At 41.1% G+C, this 24,255-nt stretch overlaps 1 protein-coding gene across 1 annotated transcript in view; it reads left to right on the top strand.

Moving 5' to 3' along the window:
- PPM1D (protein phosphatase, Mg2+/Mn2+ dependent 1D) overlaps nt 1-24,255 on the top strand; it is a 59,444-nt gene that overhangs the window by 30,542 nt on the left and 4,647 nt on the right. The window contains exons 4-5 of the mRNA XM_012445529.2: nt 14,441-14,631; nt 21,174-21,416. Of these exons, the coding sequence (XP_012300952.2) occupies nt 14,441-14,631; nt 21,174-21,416 (434 nt within the window). The remainder of the gene's footprint in view (nt 1-14,440; nt 14,632-21,173; nt 21,417-24,255) is intronic.

Genomic DNA, 24,255 nt, shown 5'->3' with positions numbered 1-24,255 from the left:
TTTTAAAAGAAAAGAGTTAGGAGATATGAATGGAGGAACAAGGTAAAACAGCTAAGAGCTATAAGTCGAATAGCAGGAAATTTGGGAGAGGGTGCCCTGGAAGCTAAGTGAAGAAAGTGTTTCCGGAAAGAAGGTGTTTCAAATACTGTTGTAATTTAGGTGGAGGGGGGATTGAAGAATGACCATGCGATTTAGGAATGTGGAGGTCATTGGTGACCTTGACAAAGAAAGTAGCTTTTGGTGGAATAGGGAGACCACAACCATGATTGGGTTTAAAGAAAGAACTATCTCCTTGACTAGGAGGAATAAAAATTGATACAGCAAGTTTAGACAGTTTTTGGTAGAAGTTACCTTATTTCAACATAATTTTGTAAACACATACAGAAATTAATTAATATTTTGATAAAAGGGCTTATACAAGACAAAATCGTTTTAGTGATAAAAAAGCTTTTTTCCTCTTGATTTTTCTTGTCACATAAACATTTTCTTTTCAAAAATAATGATACCTTTTAGATTTTAATATTTAAGCTATAAAGGCTTTGTCTTACTACTTTTCAAACCATTATTCTGACATTTGGAAAATTTTTTGTGTGTGAGATGGAGTCTTACTCTCAGATTGAAGTGCAGTGGCATGATCTCAGCTCACTGCAACCTCTGCTTCCCAGGTTCAAGTGATTCTCCTGTCTCAACCTCCTGAGTAGCTGGGATTACAGGCGTGTGCCACCACACATGGCTGATTTTTGTATTTTTAGTAGAGACAGGGTCTCATCATGTTGGCCAGGCTGGTCTCAAACTCCTGACCTCAGGTGATCCGCTTGCCTCAGCTTCCCAAAGTGCTGGGATTACAAGTGTGAACCACCGCAACCAGCCCAGAAAAAATATTTTAAAAAGAGCTATGCTGGCCGGGCGCAGTGGCTCACGCCTGTAATCCCAGCACTTTGAGAGGCTAAGGTGGGCGATCATGAGGTCAGGAGTCTGAGACCAGCTTGGCCAACATAATGAAACCCCGTGCCTACTGAAAATACAAAAAATTAGCTGGACGTAGTAGCAGGCGCCTGTAATCCCAGCTATTCGGGAGGCTGAGGCAGGAGAATTGCTTGAACCCGGGAGGCAGAGGTTGCAGTGAGCGGAGATTGCGCCACTACACTTCAGCCCAGGCAACAATGTGAAACTCCGTCTCAAAAAAAGAAAAAAAAAAAGGCTGTACAATTGGTTTTCTGAGTTTAGCTTGTTGCATGGAAGTACTTATTGGCTTAAAGTAAATTAAATGCTAGTATTTAGCACACACCCTTATGGTTTACTGCCATGTTTCTTCTAGCATTTTTTTGGTGGGGGAGGGAGTGGGAATAGATTTCTCCTTGTCAATGTTGGTACCCTATAGACGCTGATGATGATGATAATTACTCGAGTACAAATGTAGCAAAGGTGCCTTCTAGTGGCTGCCTACTGGAATTGCATTTGAGTCTTGCAAATTATTCGTTGGGGAGATAATTTTTGAGTACAGTGTGTATGAAGCACTCTGCTGTATGTACAAGCACGTGATCTTTGCCCTCTTGGAGCTTCCAGTCTAGGAAAGGGGGAAGGCATTCATCAAATGATCACAAAAACTGAATTTTTTTTTTTTATATGAAGTTTCGCTCTTGTCACCCAGGCTGGAGTGCAGTGGTGCAATCTCAGCTCATTGCAACCTCCGCTTCCTAGGTTCAAACGATTCTCCTGACTCAGCCTCCCAAATAGCTGAGATTGCAGGTGCCCACCACCACACCCAGCTAATTTTTGTGTATTTTGTGTGGACGAGGTTTCGCTGTGTTGGCCAGGCTGGTCTCGAAGTTCTGACCTCAGGTGATCAACCCACCTCAGCCTCTCAAAGTGCTGGGATTACAAGTGTGAGCCATTGCACCCAGATAAAACTGAAAATTTTTAATTCTTCTTTTTTTTTGAAATGGAGTCTCACTCTCGCCCAGGCTGGAGTGCAGTGGCACGATCTCGGCTCACTGCAACCTTCGCCTCCCAGGTTCAAGCGATTCTTCTGCCTCCGCCTCCCGAGTAGCTGGGACTGCAGGCTTATGCCACCACATCCAGCTAATTTTTGTAGAGATGGGGTTTCACCACGTTGTCCAGTCTGGTCTCAAACCCCTGACCTCAGTTGATCTGCCTGCCTTGGCTTCCCAAAGTGCAGGGATCACAGGCACAAACCACTGCACTCAGCCAATTCTTATATGTATTAATGAAAACCTAAAATAAAGATATTTCACCTAACCAGAGAGTCGAGAAAAGTGATATTTGAATTGATATTTGAAGAATTGCTGGAGGTTAAGGAGGAAGAAAGTGTGTTTTAGGCATAGAAAACAGCATTTTCAAAAAGCTCAGTGATAGGAAGAAGCATAGTGACATAAGAAACTCTGGTGAAGGCCAGTGTAGCTGGAACAGGGATAAAGAAATAAGAGACTTGGATAAAATGAGAAAATACTGCATTTTATAGGCAGTGATAAAGAGTTGTGTTTAACTGGATGTAGTGGCTCACACCCATAATTCAAACACTTTGGGAGGCCAAGACAGGTGGATTGCTTGAGTTCAAGGAGTTCAGGAGCAGCCTGGGCAACATGATGAAATCTCCTCTCTACAAAAATTTAGCTGGGCATGGTTGTGTCTGCTTGTAGTACCAGTTACTCAGGAGTCTTTGGTGGGAGGATTGCCTGAGCCCAGCAGGCTGCAGTGAGCCAAGATTGCATCACTGTACTCCAGCCTGGGTAACAAAGCAACACCTTGTTTTAAAAAAACAAAAGTATTGTGTCTATTTTAAAATCGGTTGTAAACTATAACAGAGTAAGAGTGGGAAACATAACCAGATTTGTGTGTTTTTAATTGTGGTAAAATATACTTAACCTACACATAACTTACCATTGTAAGCATGTGGTTCATTGATGTTAAGTACAGTTACACTGTTATGCATCCATCACCACCATTCATCCTAGATTTGTGGAGGGGTTTTAATTTTTGTTTTTGTAATTTCAACTTTTAGATTCAGGAAGTACCTGTACAGGTTTGTTACATGGGTATATGCTGAGGTTTGGGGTATGATTGATTACATCATCCAGGTAGGGAGCATAGAGTACCCAATTGTTAGTTTTTCAACTCTTCCTCCTTCCCTCCCTTCTCCCTCTAGTAGTCCCCAGTGTCTATTATTGCCATCTGTATGTTCATGTATACCCAGTGTTTAGCTCACACTTACAAGTGAGAACATGTGGTATTTGGCTTTCTTTTCCTTAATTTGATTAGGATAATGGCCTCCAGTTGCATCTGTATTGCTGCAAAGGACATAATTTCATTCTTTTTTTGTGACTGTGTAGTATTCTGTAGTGTGTATGTACCATATTTTCTTTATCCATTTCACTTTGACGGGCACCTAGGTTGATTCCTTGTCTTTGCTATTGTGAATAGTGCTGCGATGAACATTTGAGTGCATGTGTGTTTTTTGGTAGAACGATTTATTTTCTTTTTGATGTATACTCAGTAATGGGATTGCTAGATGGAATGGTAGTTCTGTTTTAAGTTCTTTGAGAGATCTCCGTACTGCTTTCCACAGTGGCTGAATTAATTTATATTCCCACCAACAGTGTGTAAGCATTCCCTTTTCTCTGCAGCCTTGCCAGCATCTGTCATTTTTTGACTTTTTACTATTCTGGCAGGTATGAGATGGTAACTCATTGTGGTTTTGATTTGCATTCTCTAATCATTAGTAATGTGGTGCTTTTTATGTTTGTTGACCACTTGCATGTCTTCTTTTGAAAAGTATCTGTTGATGCCTTTTGCCCGGCACTTTTTATTTTTTAATTTTTTAATTTAATTTTATTTTTTTTGAGACGGAGTTTCGCTCTTGTTACCCAGGCTGGAGTGCAATGGCGCGATCTTGGCTCACCGTAACCTCCGCCTCCTGGGTTGAGGCAATTCTCCTGCCTCAGCCTCCCGAGTAGCTGGGATTACAGGCACGCGCCACCATGCCCAGCTAATTTTTTTTTTTATTTTAGTAGAGACGGGATTTCACCATGTTGACCAGGATGGTCTCGATCTCTTGACCTCGTGATCCACCCGCCTCGGCCTCCCAAAGTGCTGGGATTACAGGCTTGAGCCACTGCGCCCGGCCTGCCCGGCACTTTTTAATGGGATTATTTGTTTTTAACTTGTTAAATTGTTTAAGCTCTTTATAGATTCTAGATATTAGATCTTTGTCAAATACATAGTTTGTGAGTATTTTCTCCCTTTCTGTAGGTTGCCTGTTTACTCTGTTGATAGTTTCTTTTGCTGTGCAGAAGCTCTTGAATTAGGTCCCTCCTGTCAATTTTTGTTTTTGTTGCAGTTGCTTTTGAGGATTTAATCATAGATTCTTTCTCAAGGCTGATGTCCATCCAGGATTCTCACAGTTTGAGGTCTTACATTTAAATCTTTAATCCAGTAGGTTTGTGTTTTAAAGAGAATTTTGATTGCCATTTTGAGAATGGATTAGAGGGGGTAAACATTGTTGGAAATTCTCCATGGGAAGCCACTCAGAGGGGTGCTGAAATTTGCTAGGGTTAAGTGTAAGGGTTATTGCCAAGTTTAAAATGAGGAAACTGAGACCACAAGAAGATCCAACGCAAATTTATTCAGCTCCTGGGCAAGGTTCTGTGGTCTGACAGGAGGGGCCAGAGAAGTCGCACGGACTCCTCTCAGACGTGGGGTTTTATAGGGAGTGGAGGCGTTTGGTTGGTTGTGGGAGAGCAGGACGTGGGCGGGGCAAGCTGCCATTGGCAGGTAAGTGGGATGCACAATGCTATTGGGCAGATTTACAAGGCTTCTTTTGCATTTTGGCGGGGTTTTCCAATGGCTGGCTAGGTGCTGAGTGCAAAGCCTAGTGCCGAGTGCAGAAGTGGGCGCGGGGTGATGATGTGGTTTCTAGGCGCGGGGGGGTGGGGGTGGGCGTGTCCGAGCTCCCAGCGAGGCTACCGGCCTTACATTCTGACCTTTTTCATGATATAGGACGCCGCTCTTTCTGGCTAGTTCCTGCTGAGTAGGGGCGGAGTGAGGGGGACGGGTCAGTTGGCTGGTGCCTCGGTTGGGAGCCGGATATAGGGGCAAAGCAGCATTTAGTTAACAGCCACTCGTCCAATTTCTCGCATACAAGCTTGCAGGAACCTGAGAAGAAAAGGGGCTATTATTAGTAGTAAGCAGATTATGATGATGGGAGATTGCCACCAGCTGAGAGGCAAGACTGATGTATTTTGTTTTTTACGGAGGTCTTCCTGGAGGCAGTGGAGAGTGTTGACATTTTCCTCTACTAGGCCTGATTCATTGATGTAATAGCAGCACTGTTCTGGAGAAACAGACAGGTGCCTCCTTTTCCCACCGTTAGTAGGTCAAGGGCCCATTGGTTTTGGAGAGTTACCTGGGCCAATGACGTGATTTGTCGCTCGAGGGAGGCCAGGGAGGCAGCTCACACTTCAATGGCCACACGGAGCTTGTCTTCCAGTTGTGCGGCTGAAGTGACACTGTAGCCTATCGCTCCGCTTCCTATTCCAGCAGCCGCTAAAGAGAATGCTAAAGAGAGGCTGACTACTATTGGGAGGAAGACAGCTCGTATGTTTCGGTGAGCAGGGGAAGGCATAAGGAGAGATAGGAGCTCAGCTTGCCCGTATACCTTCAACTGTGGGACTAGAGTAACGGGCACATGGGGAGGGGAGGGAGGCATTTATAACTTTGGTTAGGGTTCCATTACACCAAAAGTATCCTTCTGGAGGCGCTTAAAGGGTGGATCTTACTTTTGCAGTTGTGTTGTAACTGGAGCTGTTGGTTGTTCCGTAACAGGGAAAGAGCTTTTGGGAGTGTACCTTGAACAGTGGGATACCCGTTAGGGTGGTGTTAGGTCCCATAGATGATCATGACAGGTTGAACCCGGTCCAGAGGGGAACTGCAGCTAAGCGGGGTTTGTTAAGGGAGGCACATAAAAAGCAATTAGTGAAGTTTATGGCTTTGACTAGCGTTAACCAAGAGAAAGGTTGGGGGTTGTTGCACCTTCATTATCACCCTTATTATCATCACTGTCATTACTACAACCTTTATCATCACCACCTTCAGCATCATCACCTTCACCATTATCACCATTACCATAACCTTCATTATCAACTTTATCATTACCTTCATCATCATTAACAGTCACCTTCATCTCGAGGGCTTGAGTTGGTTAGTTAAGGTGGCCTCATTCTGTAGGTCCATCGGAGAGGCGACATGCCTCGAGGGTGGCTGAATCTGTGACTACTGCATAGGCTGCTTTTTGTCATCCCTCGGCTGTCACTATTGAACTCCCATTTACATAAAAGGTAAGGTCTGGGCTAGAGAGAGGAAGGTTAGACAGGCCTTCCCGAGGTGTAACAAATGTATCTATTAGTTCAGGACAGGAATGGGCTGGGGAGGGGGAATGGGATGGAAGGGGAAACAAAGTAGCTGGGTTGAGGCCCACTCAAGCCCCGTAGCCTGTAGGACTACACATAAACTCACTCACTCGCATTGGGGTTAGGAAGAGAAACTGAAGGTACAGTTACTCCATAAAGCAGGAAACGGCTGTTATCTAGAGAGAGAGAGTGAAATAGAGAGTTAATAGCGGGAAACAGCCGCCATCTTGAGAGAGAGAGAGAGAGAGAGTTAAGAGCGGGAAACGGCTGCCATCTTGAGAGAGAGAGAGAGTTAAGAGAGAAACTGAAAGTACGGTTACTTAATTAACGGGAGCTTTTATGCCAATGGGCTGGTTTGAGATAAACGTTTTGGTGGCGTAAGCCGGGGGGATTTGGCTCTGCCATGAGGCAGGGCTTGGGTTTAACGGGGCTTCTGATTACCCATACCTCAGTCGCTGCTGCGGAGGTGGTCGGAAGAGCGGCTCAGCATCCCAGGCCGCGCTACCAAACACTGGAGAATAGAGGGTTCAGGAAAGTGGGGACATCTCCCTCAAAATCCTGACCCTGAGAAACCCCTCACGGGGAGAAGACAAGAGTGTAGGGACGTCTCCTCTACATTCAGGTCCTCGAGAAGCCGGAGTCCCAGACTCACAGCGGACGAGAAGGAGTCCCCAACACTGCAGCAGTTACGAGCAGGGAATCCATGAGGCAAACAGTGGGAGGGGTTGTGGGCAACAGAAGTCTTACCTTGTGGTGGAACAGCTCTACCTTGTGATGGAACAGCGACTCCCCGGTCCGGCTTTGAGTGGAGGAGTCAGTTTCCCCCAGGAGGGGTCTTATAACTCCTCCCCAGTTTCGGCACCACTTGTAAGGGTTGTTGCTGAGTTTAAAATGAGGAAACTGAGACCAGCACAAGAAGATCCAATGCAAATTTATTCAGCTCCCGGGCGAGGTTATGCGGTCCGACAGGAGGGGCCGGAGAAGTTGCACGGACTCCTCTCAGACGTGGGGTTTTATAGAGAGTGGAGGCGTTTGATTGGTTGTGGGAGAGCAGGACGTGGGCAGGGCAAGCTGCCATTGGCAGGTAAATGGGATGCACAATGCTATTGGGCAGATTTACAAGGCTTTTGCATTTTGGTGGGGTTTTCCAATGGCTGGCTAGGTGCTGAGCGCAAAGCCTAGTGCCAAGTGCAGAAGTGGGTGTGGGGTGATGATGTGATTTCTAGGCACAGAGGGAGGTGGGCGTGTCTGAGCTCCCGGAGGGGGAGTGAGCGTGTCCGAGCTCCCAGCAAGGCGACTGGCCTTACAGTAAGGACCACTGAATGTCTGTGGACTGCTGGTTGCCATCTGCTAAGGAACAAGCAGAAAATATACTGAACCAGAAGAAAGGCCTCTTCTTTTCTGGTGTCCTTTCAGCACCCTCTACTGAAGAAAAAAGGGAGTTAGCTGTCTGTCAGTGTTGAAGGCACCTCCCTTCAGGACCTGCAGAAATGATGTTCTGTGATCTTTATTATACAAACCCTAGACCAATAATAAAAACCTTAGTTAAAGGCCCAGTCTGATACTTAGCAGTTATTTGATCTTATATAGAGTCACACAGACTTTTTGAAATGGTAAAACAGGGGAAAGTGACATGAATATGAATCATCTATCTGGTGAGTTTGTTAAAAGGGACTTATACTAGCAAATTTGAAGGAACTTGAGCATCAAAACGAATCATAAAAGGAATTAATTTAAAAATATCGAATAAAAAAGAATCTATAAGTCTGCGTTGAGACAGAATGTATAGGTAGAAGAATGGAAAACTTTTTTTTTTTTTTAACATTTAAAGGTGTTTAATTGGGCAATGAACGATTTGCAAATTGAGTGTGCCGTGTGCGCCCCTCCCCCCCACCACAGCAGATCCAGAGAGACTCCAAGGAAAATTCTTCTTTAAAAAAGACTTTCGTGCTAGGTACAGTGGCTCATGCCTGTAATCCTAGCACTTTGGGAGGCAGAGGCAGGTGGATCATGAGGTCAGGAGATGAAGACCATCCTGGCTAACACGGTGAAACCCCATCTCTACCCAAAATACAAAAAATCAGCCTGGCATGGTGGCACAAACCTGTAGTCCCAGCTACTCAGGAGGCTGAGGCAGGAGAATTGCTTGAACCTGGGAGGTGGAGGTTGCAGTGAGCCGAGATCACACCACTGCACTCCAGCCTGGCCGACAGAGTGAGACTCCGTAAAAAAAAAAGGAAAAAAAAAAACTTTTGGGGTTAGACACAGTGGCTCATGCCTGTGATCCCAGCACTTTAGGAGACCAAGACAGGAGGATCACAAGGTCAGAAATTTGAGACCAACATGGCCAACATGGTGAAACCCCGTCTCTACCAAAAATACAAAAAATTAGCTTGGCGTGGTGGTGTGTGCCTGTAATCCCAGCTACTCAGGAGGCAGGAGAATCACTTGAACCCAGGAGGCAGTGGTTGCGATGAGCAAAGATTGAGCCATTGCACTCCAGCATAGGCGACAGAGCAAGACTCCATCTCCAAAAAAAAAAAAAAAGACTTCTGGGCCAGGCACAGTGGTTTATTCCTGTAATCCTAGCACTTTGGGAGGCTGAAGTGGGTGGATTGCTTGAGCTCAGGAGTTTGAGACCAGCCTGACCAACATGGTGAAACCCCATCTGTAGAAAAAATACAAAAAATTAGCTGGGTGTGGGGGTGCACACCTGTAGTCCCAGCTACTTGAGAGACAGGTGAGAGGATTGCTTGAGTCTGAGAGGCCAAGGCTGCAATGAACCACCACTGCAGTTCATCCTGGGCGACAGAGTAAGCCCCTGTCAGAAAAAAAAGACTTTTGGAGGTTGGGAAAGAGGAGAAAAAAGAACCAAAATAAAGTAAAACTGTCAGCTAATAAATGTAGTTAGAGTGTTCTATCATCAGTTTATAACCATTATAGTAATAATTGATTCATTCAGGAATCATCAGTCGATGCTAAAATGTGGCATATTTTGGTACAGAACAGGATATTTCACAGAGCCTCAAACTTGCACCCTACAGACTACTCACCAGTTAAAAAAAAAAAAAAAGGTACTTTATGCTGCCAGTAGACAGCACTTTAACCAAATGACCAAAGTCAGTACTGCCAATAATAGGACAGACTGACACACTGTCTCTCCTCATGTGATACACAGAGAAGGACATGACATCAGCAGTGTAGTTCTATAGCCAAAAATGAGTTTACCTGAACATGAACCACTGTAGAGCATCAGGAGACAATCCGATGGATCCAATTTAAAGGTCATTGTGCAAAAAAACTGTCTTCCCTTTTTTTTTTTTTAAAGATGGAATCTCACTCTGTTGCCCAGGCTGGAGTGCAGTGGTATGATCCTGGCGATGTCCACCTTCTAGGTTCAAGCTGTTCTCCTGTCTCAGCCTCCCGAGTAGCTAGGATTACAGGCGCACGCCACCACACCCAGCTAACTGTTGTATTTTTAGTAGAGCCAGGCTCATCTCAAACTCCTGACCTCAAGTGATCCACCTGCCTTGGCCTCCCAAAGTGCTGAGATTTCAGGTGTGAGCCACCACACTCAGCAAAAGAACTGTCTTGAACTCTTCACAGTTGTCAATACCGTGAATGATAACAAAGCAAAACCCCAGAAAACTGTTATAGGTTTAAAATGACTAAAAAAAATGACAAATGCAGTGAATGATTTTTTAAGTTTTTTAAGAAATCAAGATAGGGTCTTACTGTGTTGCCCAAGCTGGTCTTGAACTCCGGGGCTCAAGCGATCCTCCTGCCTCAGCCTCCCAAAGTCCTGGGATTAAAGGCATGAGCCACCTAACCTGGCCAAAGAATGATCCTTGAATGGATCCTGGATATTAAATGCATTATTGTGACCACTGGGAAAACTGAACAGTAACTATATTATACAGTAGTGTAGCAATACAAAATTGCCTGACTGTGGTAAAATAACATCCTCTTGCTTAGGAGATAAATGTTGAAGTATTACTATTTGGAGGTGAAGTGTTTTGAGTCTGTAATCTGATCTCAGGTGGTTCAGCAAATAACTAAAACTAGCTTTATCCACAGATTCCAACATTGTCTGCTTAAAAGATCCCAAATAGTCTTCAAATGAACTATTAGAATTAATAAGTGGATTCAGCAAGTTCACAGGACCCAGATTCAGCATACACAGTCTATCATATTTTTATGTACTAGAAATGAGCAATTCATAATGAAATTTAAATAAGTATCATTTATAATCACACCCAAAAAAACCATGAAATACTTAAGTATAATTGTAACAAACTATGTTTAAGATTTATATGCGGGAAACTACCAAATAATGAAAGAAATCTAAGAAATAGAAATAAACCATATATCTTAGTCAAAACCCAGATATATTAAAGTTAGAATTTAAGTTAGAAACAATCCCTTCTTCTAAAAACCTATTGAGGTTTATTGAGAAAGAAATAGAGCTTGAGGGCCGAGTGTGGTAGCTTACACCTGTAATCCCAGCACTTTGGGAGGCCAAGGCGGGTGGATCACAGGGTCAAGAGATTGAGGCCATCCTGGCTAATACAGTGAAATCCCATCTCTACTAAAAAATTAGCCAGGTGTGGCGGCATGCGCCTGTAGTCCCAGCTACTTGAGAGGTGAGGCAGGAGAATCACTTGAATCCAGGAGGTGGAGGTTGCAGTGATCCGAGATCATGCTGTGGCACTCCAGCTTGGGCGACAGAGCAAGATTCCATCTCAAAAAAAAAAAGAAGAAATAGAGATTGAGACCAGGTGCAGTGACTCATGCCTGTAATCCCAGCACTTTGAGAGCTGAGGTGGGCAGATATCCGAGGTCAGAAGTTTGAGAATAGCTTAGCCAACATGATGAAACCCCGTCGCTACTAAAAATACAAAAATTAGCCAGGTGTGGTGGTGGGCACCTTTAACCCCAGCTACTCGGGAGGCTGAGGCAGGAGAATCACTTGAACCCAGGAGGCAGAGGTTGCAGTGAGCTGAGATCATGCCATTGTACTACAGCCTGGGCATCAAGAGTGAAACTCCATCTCAAAAAAAAAAAAAAAAAAAAAAAAAATGAAATTGGCAAGATATTGGAGACTAGGAGACTAGTGATTTCAAAGTTGTCAGTAGAAGTTGGAAACTTGAAAGGATGATTTCACCAAAGCAACCTAAATATACACATATATATATATGTGTGTGTAGGTAGATAGATAGGTATCTCCAGGAAGATAAGAACATAAAAATAATAGTGCCTACAGGGAAAACTGGAAGGGCAGTGATGAGAAAGGAGAATTTTCACTGTATACCCTTTTGTATTTTTTGGATTTTTTACCACGTGAATGTATTACATAGGTGCTGTGGCTCATACCTATAAAAAACAGGCCCAGTGCCGTGGCTTATACCTATAATCCCAGCACTTTGGGGATGGAGGTGGGAGGATCACTTGAGTCCAGGAGTTGGAGACCGGCCTGGACAACATAGTGGGATCCCATCTCTACAAAAAATAAAAAATTAGCTGGGCCTGTTGGTGCACTCCTATAGTCCCAGCTGCTTCAGGGGTTGACGTAGGAGGATTACTTGAGCCCAGGAGATTGAGACTGCAGTGAGCCGTGATTGTGCCACTAACTGTCTCCATGTTTTATTTTTATTATTTTGTGAACCAGGGAGCTTTATTTTCTGTTATAAAGAGGTAAATGTGTCTTTGTGAGCTTATCTGGATTATAATTAGCTTTTAGTGGTTGCATGTATTCTGTTCTACTGCTCAGAAGGTTGAAGTGCTCTTTGAAGAGTCTGGTTAGTAATGATTTTGCTATTTTTGAGTGGGAGTAATTATTTTGTTGGACTCTGAGCATGTTTGAATTGCCAGTATTTCTGATGGGCGCTGATGGGAAGTTTAAATAAGGAAAAGAACAGGGGGCCGGCACGGTGGCTCACGCCTGTAATCCCAGCACTTTGGGAGGCCGAGGCGGGTGGATCACGAGGTCAAGAGATTGACACTATCCTGGTCAACATGGTGAAACCCCGTCTCTACTAAAAAATACAAAAAGTTAGCTGGGCATGGTGGCACGTGCCTGTAATCCCAGCTACTCAGGAGGCTGAGGCAGGAGAATTGCCTGAACCCAGGAGGCAGAGGTTGCGGTGAGCCGAGATCGCGCCATTGCACTCCAGCCTGGGTAACGAGCGAAACTCTGTCTCAAAAAAAAAAAAAGAAAAGAAAAAAAAAGAAATAACGAAAAGAACAAAGAGCTTCCTCTTGTTTAACAAAAAATAAATAAATAAAAATAAAGGCCTTTCCCTTAAGTAGTTCACGATAAAGCAAAGAGGTGGAAATTAATGTTTTCTCCTTTCTGTCTCCTCTTCCTCATTTATTGGAAACAAAAGAAAAATTTATATTGTTTCATTTATGTTGTCTTATGTATTACAGAAAAGTAGATGGTGTCTATAAATCATTTTTATTTTCTTCTGTTTCAGTTTGATTGATCTTTTTTATGGTCTGGGTTGACTATATCTAATAGGTCTAGGCAGAAGTTTAGGCATTGTTTTTATGTGGAGCTAATCGAGGAGAAGGATAAAAGTAAGAGCCTTCTTTTTCTGGCTCACCGAAAGAGAGAACTGTTGCTCTCCAAAGGTTGGTCATATGGTTGGTAAAGAGCATTAAAATGCTCTTTTTTCGGACGGGCGCGGTGGCTCACGCCTGTAGTCCCAGCACTTTGGGAGCCCGAGGCGGGTGGATCATGAGGTTAAGAGATCGAGACCATCCTGGTCAACATGGTGAAACCCCGTCTCTACTTAAAAATACAAAAAAAATTAGCTGGGCATGGTGGCGTGTGCCTGTAATCCCAGCTACTCAGGAGGCTGAGGCAGGAGAATTGCCTGAACCCAGGAGGCGGAGGTTGCGGTGAGCCGAGATCGTGCCATTGCACTCCAGCCTGGGTAACAAGAGCGAAACTCCATCTCAAAAAAAAAAAAAAAGGAAGCAAAATGCTCTTTTTTCGATTTTGAATTTTCTTCCAAGTGACTGGTACTCATTCTGTAAGTTTTGATGTAGGTACTTTACTTATCTAGGGATTAACAGGAAGTTTGCACACAGCCATTGGTACTTATGTTTCTAGGATAAGTTCTCATTTTGTCCTTTTTCTTCAAAATTATCTTGGTTAATCCTGGCCCTTTGTGCTTAGCCTATCAAATTCTACAACAGTCCTTTTGGGATTTTGGTTAGAATTACATTGACTTGTAGATTATTTTGGGAAGAATTAATATCTTTATTATAACAAGTATTCCTATCTATGAATGTGATTGGTTTCTTCATTTATTTAGATTATCTTTTTAATGTTTCAAAATAGAACTTATAATTTTCATAACAGGTGTGTATACCTTTTGTTAAATCTGTTCCTAAATACCTTATATTTTGTTCATTGTTAAAATCAGATTATTTAAAAATTTATATTTTCTAAGTATTGCTATTGTGTAGAAATACTGTTGGCTTAATATATTGGGTTTGTATTTAACAACTTTGCTAAACTTTCCTACTGTAATAATTTCTTTTTGGTTTTCAGTGTAGAAATGAAATTATCTCAGCTGGTTCTGTTTCAAGATTAAAAAAAGAAGTGAAATTATCTGCAATAATAGTATTATTTTCTCCTTTCTATTTTGTATACCTTTTATTTTTATTATCTTGCTGTGCTGGGAAGGACTCAGTATAGTATTAGAAGAGAAGCAATGATACAAGGTATAGTTTTCTTATTCCTGCATTTTAAAGGGAATACTTCTAACATTTTATCTTTAAGATGATTATTACAGAATTCTAGTGGATATACTTTATCAGGTTAAGGGAGTTCCCTTTTATTCTTACTTTGCTAGAAAGTCTTATCATGAAAGAAGTTTGAATGTTATCAAATGCTTTTCTGCATCTATTGAGATGAACTGTGTAGATTTTCTCTTTTAATCTGTTGCTGTCATACTATTTGCTTCCAACTAATACTTCTTGCTTTTTCTGCTCCCTTTCCCCAGGTGATTTGTGGAGCTATGATTTCTTCAGTGGTGAGTTTGTGGTGTCACCTGAACCAGACACAAGTGTCCACACTCTTGACCCTCAGAAGCACAAGTATATTATATTGGGGAGTGATGGACTTTGGAATATGATTCCACCTCAAGATGCCATCTCAATGTGCCAGGACCAAGAGGAGAAAAAATACCTGATGGTGAGAAGTGATTCAATAACTTGATATTGTTGTCTAAACATTGTTTTGGTACTTCTGTCAGGGACTTGAATATGAATTAAGGACATTCACCTTGGGTAGATTTTTGCATTTGCCTGGATCTGCTAGTGGGTAAAACATAGGCTTTGTAGATCCTAATCATTAGGGGAGTGAAACAAGAAATAAGTAAGAGAAACCCAATAATGAAATACGCAACCACTGACTTCAGCATAAATTGGCCTATGAAACATTGCTAATTCCTTATTTTAAAAATGGCATATAATTTGCATGCCATAAAATTTATCCTTTTAAAGTATATAATTCAGTGATTCTTAGTGTAGTTCACAAAGCTGCACAACCATCACCACTACTTTTTTTTTTTTGAGACAGAGTCTCGCTCTGTCACCCAGACTGGAGTACAGTGGTGTGATCTCAGCTCACTCTAACCTCTGCCTCCCAGGTTCAAGCGATTCTTCCACCTCAGCCTCCTAAATAGCTGAGACTACAGGCATGGGCCACCATACCCAGCTAATTTTTTGTATTTTTAGTAAAGATGGGGTTTCACCATGTTGGCCAGGCAGGTCTCGAACTCCTGACCTCAGGTGATCTGCTTGTCTCAGCCCGACAAAGTGCTGGGATTACAGGCGTGAGCCACTGTGCCTGGCCTCCATTACCACTACTTCTACTACTTTTTTTTTTTTTTTCCCAGGAGATGAGGTCTCACTATGTTCCCCAGGCTCGTTTAGAACTCTTAGGCTTAAGCAGTCCTCTCACCTGAGCCTCCTGATTAACTGGGACTACTGTGCTGCCATGCCCAACTTCTAATCTCACAACATTTTCATCATCATCCCCTAACAGAGTACATGGACGTATCTGGAATCAAAGACCCACAGATGGGTTATCCTTAGAAAAGATGATCTTTCTCTTAGATGGAAGGAATGGTAAAGCTGTATTTTGAGGTGAAACAAGGGGCAAATTAATTGAATTTTTGTAAAATTGCCTCCATTCATGCTGTGTATGGTGGCTCAAACCTGTAATCCCAGCACTTTGGGAGTCCAAGGCGGGTGGATCACCCAAGATCAGGAGTTCAAGACCAGCTTGGCCAACATGGTGAAAGCCCGCCTTTACTAAAAATACAAAATTAGCCAAATGTAGTGGCACATGCCTGTAGTCCCAGCTACTTAGGAGGCTGAGGCAGGAGAATCTCTTGAACCTGGGAGGCAGAGGTTGCAATGAGCCAAGATTATGCCTTTGGATTCCAGCCTGGGTGATAAGAATGAAACTCTGTCCCAAAAAAAAAAAATTGCCTCCATTCATTCACTCAACTAACATATTAGGTACAGGGGTTACAAAAATAAATAGAATACGGTCCTTCCTCAGCACTTACCATATTATTATAAATAGAATATATAAATAAAACAATCCCATTAGATTATGAGTTCTTTAAAGGTGAGAGTCATCTTGATTCAGTTTTACAATTTCAGGGCCTGGTGTGTTACATTTAGGTGGAGATTATCAGATATCAAAGAGTAGCATAAAGACTGTTCTAATGGATTTAGAATTCTTTAATGATCTGAGAGAGAGCATTTCAATGGCATGAAAACAAAAGCTAGTTTGTAGTAGGTTGGAAGAACCTATTTATGGACACTAAAGTGTTTTAAGATGAGTATTGAAGGAAGCATCCGTATAATGATAATTAGAACAAGTCTTATGAGACCTGAGAGAGTGAGACAATAGAAAACTTCAGAAGACTGCATAGGAAGCTTCATGGAAGAGAGTGATATTTGAGCAAGAAAGTTTGTAGGATTGATCTAAGGCAACAGTGGTTTTTGGAAAAAACACGAAGAAATACATGTAGGCCTGGCGCGGTGACTCACGCCTGTAATCCCAACATTTTGGGAGGCCAGGGCGGGTGGATCACTTGAGGTCAGGAGTTCAAGACCACCCTGGCCAATATGGTGAAACCCCATCTCTACTAAAAATATAAAAATTAGCTGGGCATGGTGGCATGCGCCTGTAATCTCAGCTACTTGGGGGGCTGACACAGGAGAATCACTTGAACCCAAGAGGCAGAGGTTGCAGTGAGCCAAGATTGTTCCACTGCATTTCAGCCTGGGTGACAGAGTGAGACTTTTGGTCTCAAAAAAAAAAAAAAAAAAAAAAATTTGAGTGGACATAACTACACTTAAAAATAGAGATTTTAAAGCACACTTAAAAAAATTTGAAGTAGCCGGGCACGATTGCTCAAGCCTGTAATCCCAGCACTTTGGGAGGCCGAGGCGGGTGGATCACGAGGTCAAGAGATCGAGACCATCCTGGTCAACATGGTGAAACCCCGTCTCTACTAATACAAAAAATTAGCTGGGCATGGTGGCGTGTGCCTGTAATCCCAGCTACTCAGGAGGCTGAGGCAGGAGAATTGCCAGAACCCAGGAGGCAGAGGTTGTGGTGAGCTGAGATCGCGCCATTGCACTCCAGCCTGGGTATCAAGAGCGAAACTCCGTCTCAAAAAAAAAAAAAAAAAAATTGAAGTAAACTATACATATTTACTTCAAATATATATAGTTTTTATGTATAAAAATGTATAGTTTTGTGTGTGTGTATGTAAAGAAATTTGTGCACTTTCAAGTAGTACAAATTTATCATTTGTACTACTTGAATGTGTACAGTTCGATAGTAATTAATACATTTATATTATTTTTTTCCACTCTTCATCTCTCCCTCCCCACTACCCTTCCTGGCTTCTGGTAACCACAGTTCTACTCTCTCTCTTTGCGAGATCGTGTCTTTCTGTGCTTAGATTATTTTATTTAGCATGATGGCCTCCAGTTCCATCCATGTTGCTGCAAATGACAGGATTTCAGTCTTTTCTATGGCTGAATACTATTTCATTGTGTGTGTGTGTATATATATATAAACACAACATTTTCTTTCTTTTTTTTTTAATCTTCCCCCCCACCCCATGCTCCCGGTGCACTGAACTACATTTTCTTTATCCATTCATCTGTTAAGTGAAATTGATGTTGGATGATTTCTGGACTATTGTGAATAGTGCTGCAATAAACATGGGAGTGCAGATAGACTTTCAGTGTATTGATTGTCCTTGTTTTGGATATATGTATAGTAGTGGAATTGTTGGATCATATGGTAGTTTACTTGTTATTTTGAGGAACCTTCATACTGTTCTTCATAGTGGCTACACTAATTTACATTCCTGCTAACACTGTTTGAGGGTTCCCGTTTCTCCATATCCTCAGCAGCATTTGCAGTTGCCTCTCTTTGATACAAGCCATTTTAACCGGCATGAGATGATACATCATTGTGGTTTGATTTGCATTTCTCTGATGATTAGTGATACTGAGTATTTTTTCATATATCTGTTAATCATTTGTGTGTCTTTTGGGAAATGAGTGTTTTAGATCTTTTGCTCATTTTAAAATTGGATTACTTGGGTTTTGTTTGTTGCTACTGATTTAAGCTCCTTACATGTTGTAGTTGTTAATTCCTTGTCAGATGGAATAGTTTGCAGATATTTTATCCAATTCTGTTGGTTGTCTCTTCACTTTGTTGATTGTTTGCTTTTCATTTCAGCTTGTATTTTCATTTGCCTATTTTTGCTTTGGTTGCTGGTGCTTTTGAGGTCTCATGCAAAAATTGTGTCCTGGAGCATTTCTTTCATGTTTTCTTCTAGTGGTTTCATAGTTTGTGAGATCAAAGTAGATCTCACAAAGAGAGAGAATAGAATTGTGGTTACCTCTTCCACCAATTGAGGTCTTAGATTTAAGTCTTTAGTTTGATTTGATTTTTGTGTATAGTGAGAGATAGGGGTATAGTTTCATTCTTCTGCATGTAGTTATCCAGTTTTCCCAGCACCATTTATTGTTGCTCTTGGCACCTTTGTTGAAGATGAGCTGGTTGCAAATGTGTGGATTTATATATGAGTTCTCCGTTCTGTTCCATTGATCTATGTGTCTGTTTTTGTAGCAGTACCATGCTATTTTGGTTACTGTAGCTCTCTAGTATAGTTTGAAGTCAGGTGGTATGATGCCTCCAGCTTTGTTCTTTTGGCTTAGAATTGCTTTGGCTATTCAGGATCTTTTATGGTTCCATATAAATTCTGAGCTTAAAGAAAAAATTATGTGAACAGTGTCATTGCAATTTTGATAGGGATTGAATCTTTAAATTGCTTTGGGTAGTATTGTCATGTTAACAGTGTTAATCCATCCAATCCATAAGCATGGACTATCTTTCTATTTTTTTGTGTCCTCTTAAATTTCTTTCATCAGTATTTTCTAGTTTTCCTTTATAGATCTTTCACAACTTTGGTTAAATTGATTACTAGGTATTTTATTATTTGTATACCTATTGGAAATGGGATTGCTTTCTTGATTTCTTTTTCAGACTGTTTGCTGTTCGTATAGTAAATGCTGCTGATTTTTGTATGTTGATCTTGTATTCTGCAATTTCACTGAATTTATCATCTCTAACAGTTTTTTTGGTGGCATTTTTGGTTTTTGTAGGTAGGGGATCATGTTATCTGCAAACAAGGCTCATTTGACTTCTTCGTTTCCAATTTGGATGCCCTTTATTTCTTTGTCTTGCCTAATTGCTCTGGCCAGGACTTCCAGTATTGTATTTTTTTTTTTCCTGAGACAAGAGTCTTGCTCTATCTCCTAGGCTGGAGTGCAGTGGCACGATCTTGGCTCACTGCAACGTCTGCCTCCTGAATTCCAAGAGAGCCTCCTGCCTCAGCCTCCTGAGTAGGTAGGATTACAGGTGCCTACCAACACACCTGACTGATTTTTGTATTTTTAGTAGAGACAGAGTTTCACCATATTGGTCAGGCTGGTCTTGAGCTCCTGACCTCAAATGATCCACCTGCATCAGCCTACCAAAGTGCTGGGATTACAGGCGTGAGCCACCATGACCAGACAACTTCCAATATTGTATTGAGTAACAGTAGTGAGAGTGGGTCATCTTTGTTTATTTCAGTCCTTAGAGGAAAGACCTTCAATTTTTTTCCGCATTCAGTATGATGTTAGCTGTGGGTTTGTCATTTTGAGGTATATATCTACTATAGCCACCTTTGATGGGGGTTTTTTTTTTTAATCATAAAAGGAATGTTCAATTTTATGAAATGCTTTCTCAGCATCTATTGAAATAATACACTTTTGTTTTTGTTTTTGAGACAGAATCTCACTTTGTCACCCAAGCTGGAGTGCAGTGGTGCAATCATGGCTCACTGCAACCTCCACCTCCTGGGTTCAACTGATTCTCCCGCCTCAGCCTTCTGAGTAGCTGAGGTGGGAGGATCACTTGAGCCCAGGAGGTTGAGACTGCAGTAAGCCGAGGTCACACCACTGCACTCCAACCTGGGTGACAGAGGGAGACCCTGTCTCAAAAACAACAAACAAACAAACAAACAAATTTCCACTCTTTTTCATCATTCATTTATTTCTTCAGGTACTTTTAATACATGTAGGTGGCCAGGCGCGATGGCTCACCCCTGTATTCCCAGAACTTTGGGAGGCCGAGGCAGGCGGATCACCTGAGTTCAGGAGTTCGAGACCAGCCTGGCCAACATGGTGAAACTCCATCTTTACTAAAAATACAAAAAAAAAAAAAAAATTAGCTGGATGTGGTGTTGGGTACCTGCAATCCCTGCTACTAGGAAGGCTAAGGCAGGAGAATTGCTTGAACTGGGGAGGCAGAGGTTGCAGTGAGTTGAGATTGCACCATTGTATTCCAGCCTGGGCAACAAGAGCAAAACTCCATTTCAAAAAAAAAACAAACAAACATGTAGGCTTATTTTCTGGGGTACATCATTTTCATTTCTATTCTGTGAAACTTAGCAGATTTCAAATTTATATATGACATTGAAAGTTTTATTTCACATTTATTTGCATAAAATGAGATCCTTTTGGTTTTGTTTCTTTTACTCATTTGGTTGGTATATATTTGTTCTCCATACTATAAGCAGTTACCGTGTTACTTTTTCCCCATATGAGTGGCATTGACTGTTTATACACACACAGACACACACACACACACAGACACACACACACAAGTTGTTTATATTTCCTTTTCTCTGGATTTTGTTTATATCCTTTGACAATTTTTATGTTGAGTCATTGTTTTTGATTTGCAGAAGCTCTTAAATTAGGAGGAAATTGACCCTTTGTAATTATTTTTTTCACCATGCCTGATTGTCTTGTTTGTGAATTATGTTTTCTAAATAACTTGATGTTTACTTTCTTTTTAAGTAACGTCTTTATAACTTTTTCTAATTAAAGTTACAGTGAAGGCTGAGTTTCTTGATAATAATATCTGAGTGAAATTTAATGACAGTCTAAAACCATGTTTTGTTAGTATTTGTTTTAATTCATAAAAGTACTATTTTAACATAGCTAAGGAGACTGGGGATAAAGTGTGAAAATTTGAGAGCTTTATTTAGGCCACAATGAAGACCAATTATTTAATTTGATATAGATGTAGTGGCAGCTAAATCTGAGTTACTTTCCTTCTCCTTATTCTTTTGAATACAGGGTGAGCACGGACAATCTTGTGCCAAAATGCTTGTGAATCGAGCATTAGGCCGCTGGAGACAGCGTATGCTCCGAGCAGATAACACTAGTGCCATAGTAATCTGCATCTCTCCAGAAGTGGACAATCAGGGAAATTTTACCAATGAAGATGAGTTATATCTGAACCTGACTGAAAGCCCTTCCTATAATAGTCAAGAAACCTGTGTGATGACTCCTTCCCCATGTTCTACACCACCAGTAAAGGTATATAGTTCCATAGTTTTTAAGTTATGTTTTAGTAGTCATCAATTCTTTGGTTAGTGTCACCTGGAAACAATTCTTAAAATTCTTACAGGATTTTGAATTTGAACTCGATTCAACAAAGTGATGTAACTTATTATCAAAGAGCCATCTTTACATCAGTACTAATCTGAATGCCAATTGTGTGTACAGAACTAATAAAAAGGTGATTTTGGCTCCTTAAGAATATTATCGTTTGCCATCTGATGCCATGAACATTTTTAAAGTATTTAGAAGTTAGTGAAGCACTTAAATGTATTTTATTTGAATCTCATAGCCCAGAAGTAGAGCAAATGTTATTATTTCATTTTATCAGTAATAAACCTGAGAGATTAAACTGTTCGAACAAGGTCGTAGAGAATCAAGATTGAGCTGGACCTGAGGATAGTAGACGTTAGAACTGGTTGTCTGTTAACTTGTATAAGAAACTTTATTCTTGGGCTGGGCGCGGTGGCTCACGCCTGTAATCCCAGCACTTTGGGAGGCTGAGGTGGACGGATCATGAGGTCAAGAGATCGAGACCATCCTGGCCAACATGGTGAAACCCCGTCTCTACTAAAATATAAAAATTAGCTGGGTGTGGTGGCGCACGCCTGTAGTCCCAGCTACTTGGGAGGCTGAGGCAGGGGAATTGCTTGAACCCAAGAGGTGGAGGTTGCAGTGAGCCGAGATTGTGCCATTGCACTCCAGCCTGGTGCCTGGCGACAGAGCAAGACTCTATCTCAAGTAAAAAAGAAACCTTACTCCTGTTTTTTATCCATGTTAATATTGAATAAGTTTAAGATATGCTGTGAAATCAGCAAATTTTAAGTTGATATCATACTTTCCTGTTTTGATTTACTAAGAAAATACCTGGTTGTGTTTTCATCCTAATTTTTTCCCAATAAAAATTAGCAATATTGATTGATAATTGCTTTAATATATAGTATGGCTAATCTGGCCCTCTGAGAATGTGTTTTCAGTAGACTGACCATTAAAATGGGAAATATAGCAAAATCTAATGTCATCTATTCAGGCAGTTCTTTAAAGTGTCAAAGGTCTTTAATTTTGGGCATTGTAATCCTATAGTCAGTATTTGGAAATGTATTGTCACTGCTTGGCTTTCTTTCACTTTACATACATATGGAAAAAAACACATATGGTCAGATGAAATGGAATATTTTCTTTTTTTGAGACAGAGTTTCACTCTTGTGGCCCATGGTGGAGTGCAGTGGCACGATCTTGTCTCACTGCAAACCTCTACCTCCTGGGTTCAAGCAGTTCTTCTGCCTCAGCCTCCCAAGTAGCTGGAATTACAGGTGCCTGCCACCACACCCTGCTAATTTTTTGTATTTTTAGTAGAGATGAGGTTTCACCATGCTGGCCAGGCTGGCCTTGAACTCCTGACCTCAGGTGATCCACTCATGTCTGCCTCCCAAAGTGCTGGTATTATAGGCATGAGCCACTGTGCCCTGCCAAAATGGAGTATTTTCATTTACAAAAGCTTTCTTTGGAAACTGTAAATGGTAATGCAGGTTGAAACCTTTTAAAACCTCTTTATTTTCTTTTTGAAGCTGTGAAGGAGCTTATGTTTGTGTATTTGCCTATTTCTGAATATTTGTATGTAATTATTACTTTTATGTTCCCTGATAAACTGACCTTTAGGTAGTATAGAGGAGGAGACATTAGGGTGGGGAACAGTGTGAGGGACAAAAGGGCATTCTTAATATTGACCTCAAATAAAAACTATTGCAGTCTACTGATTGGCATTAGTAAACCGATACATAAAATATATTTTTAAAATTACTTAAATTCTGATAGTGACCTAATAATAATAACAAAGTGAAGATAAGGAGACGTATGTATGCCAGAACTTATATGCAGGTATAGTTATTTGTTAACCAATTGGCCCTGCCCAAATACAGGAAAATATTTAGATTAATTCAGAATAATTAATATTGTTGGCTCTGATCTAACATAACAAAGACAAATTTCTGCCCAGAAATTGTTTTTGGTTTGTTTTATTTACCTTAATTGACATAAAGTTGAATATTCCTAACTATATTTTATCTATATCATTTCATTTATATCATTAAAGTTATCTCATGTTTAGTAGCATAGAGATAAATTTATTTTATTTTTTTATTTTTTGTTTATTTTAAAGACAGGGTTTCACCATATTGGTCAGGCAGGTCTCGAATTCCTGACCTCAGGTGATCCACCTGCCTCAGCCTCCCAAAGTGCTGGGATTACAGGCGTAAGCCACGGCCTCCAGCGCATAGAGATAAATTTAAAGATAATTTGGTTAATGTTGAATAGTTTCAGAAACTTATTCACATTCAGACTAGGCATTTGAGACTAGATTCGTCTGTAAACATGTCAACTTCCATTTGAATTCTGACATAGATTAGTCTTTGTTTTGGGATGAAGATAGTGGAAAAGCCTTTGTTTAAGTGGTAGATCACTGTGACTCACATTTCTTTCTCTTTGTTTAGGGCAAAACTAAATTTAGCTACGTTTTACAAGCTAAGATTTATAAGAAAGGAATGGAGAAGAGAGGAAAGAGATTCAGAAAATTAAAACTTAAGATTTAGTTGTGTTTTAGGCACCAGTTTGTAATTAATTGTTTAATATTGGATTACAGGGTAAATGGGAGGAGAAAGTTGATCTCTGAAACAGTGAACTTTTTTAAAGTATGTATTTTTAGGGGGTAACCTCAATATAACATAACTGTTTTATGAACACGCAGGGCTTAGCAGTACAAATCAATCTGGGGTAAGTCTAAGAAGTCTAAACAGTTGCCTGTGCTAACAGATGCAATATA

Source organism: Aotus nancymaae, unplaced genomic scaffold, assembly GCF_030222135.1.
Source record: "Aotus nancymaae isolate 86718 unplaced genomic scaffold, 86718_ANA_hifiasm-v0.15.2.pri h1tg000018l, whole genome shotgun sequence".
Classification (NCBI taxonomy): Eukaryota; Metazoa; Chordata; class Mammalia; order Primates; family Aotidae; genus Aotus; species Aotus nancymaae.
The sequence above is the reverse complement of the archived record's forward strand: the minus strand, read 5'-3'. Positions and strand labels throughout refer to the sequence as shown.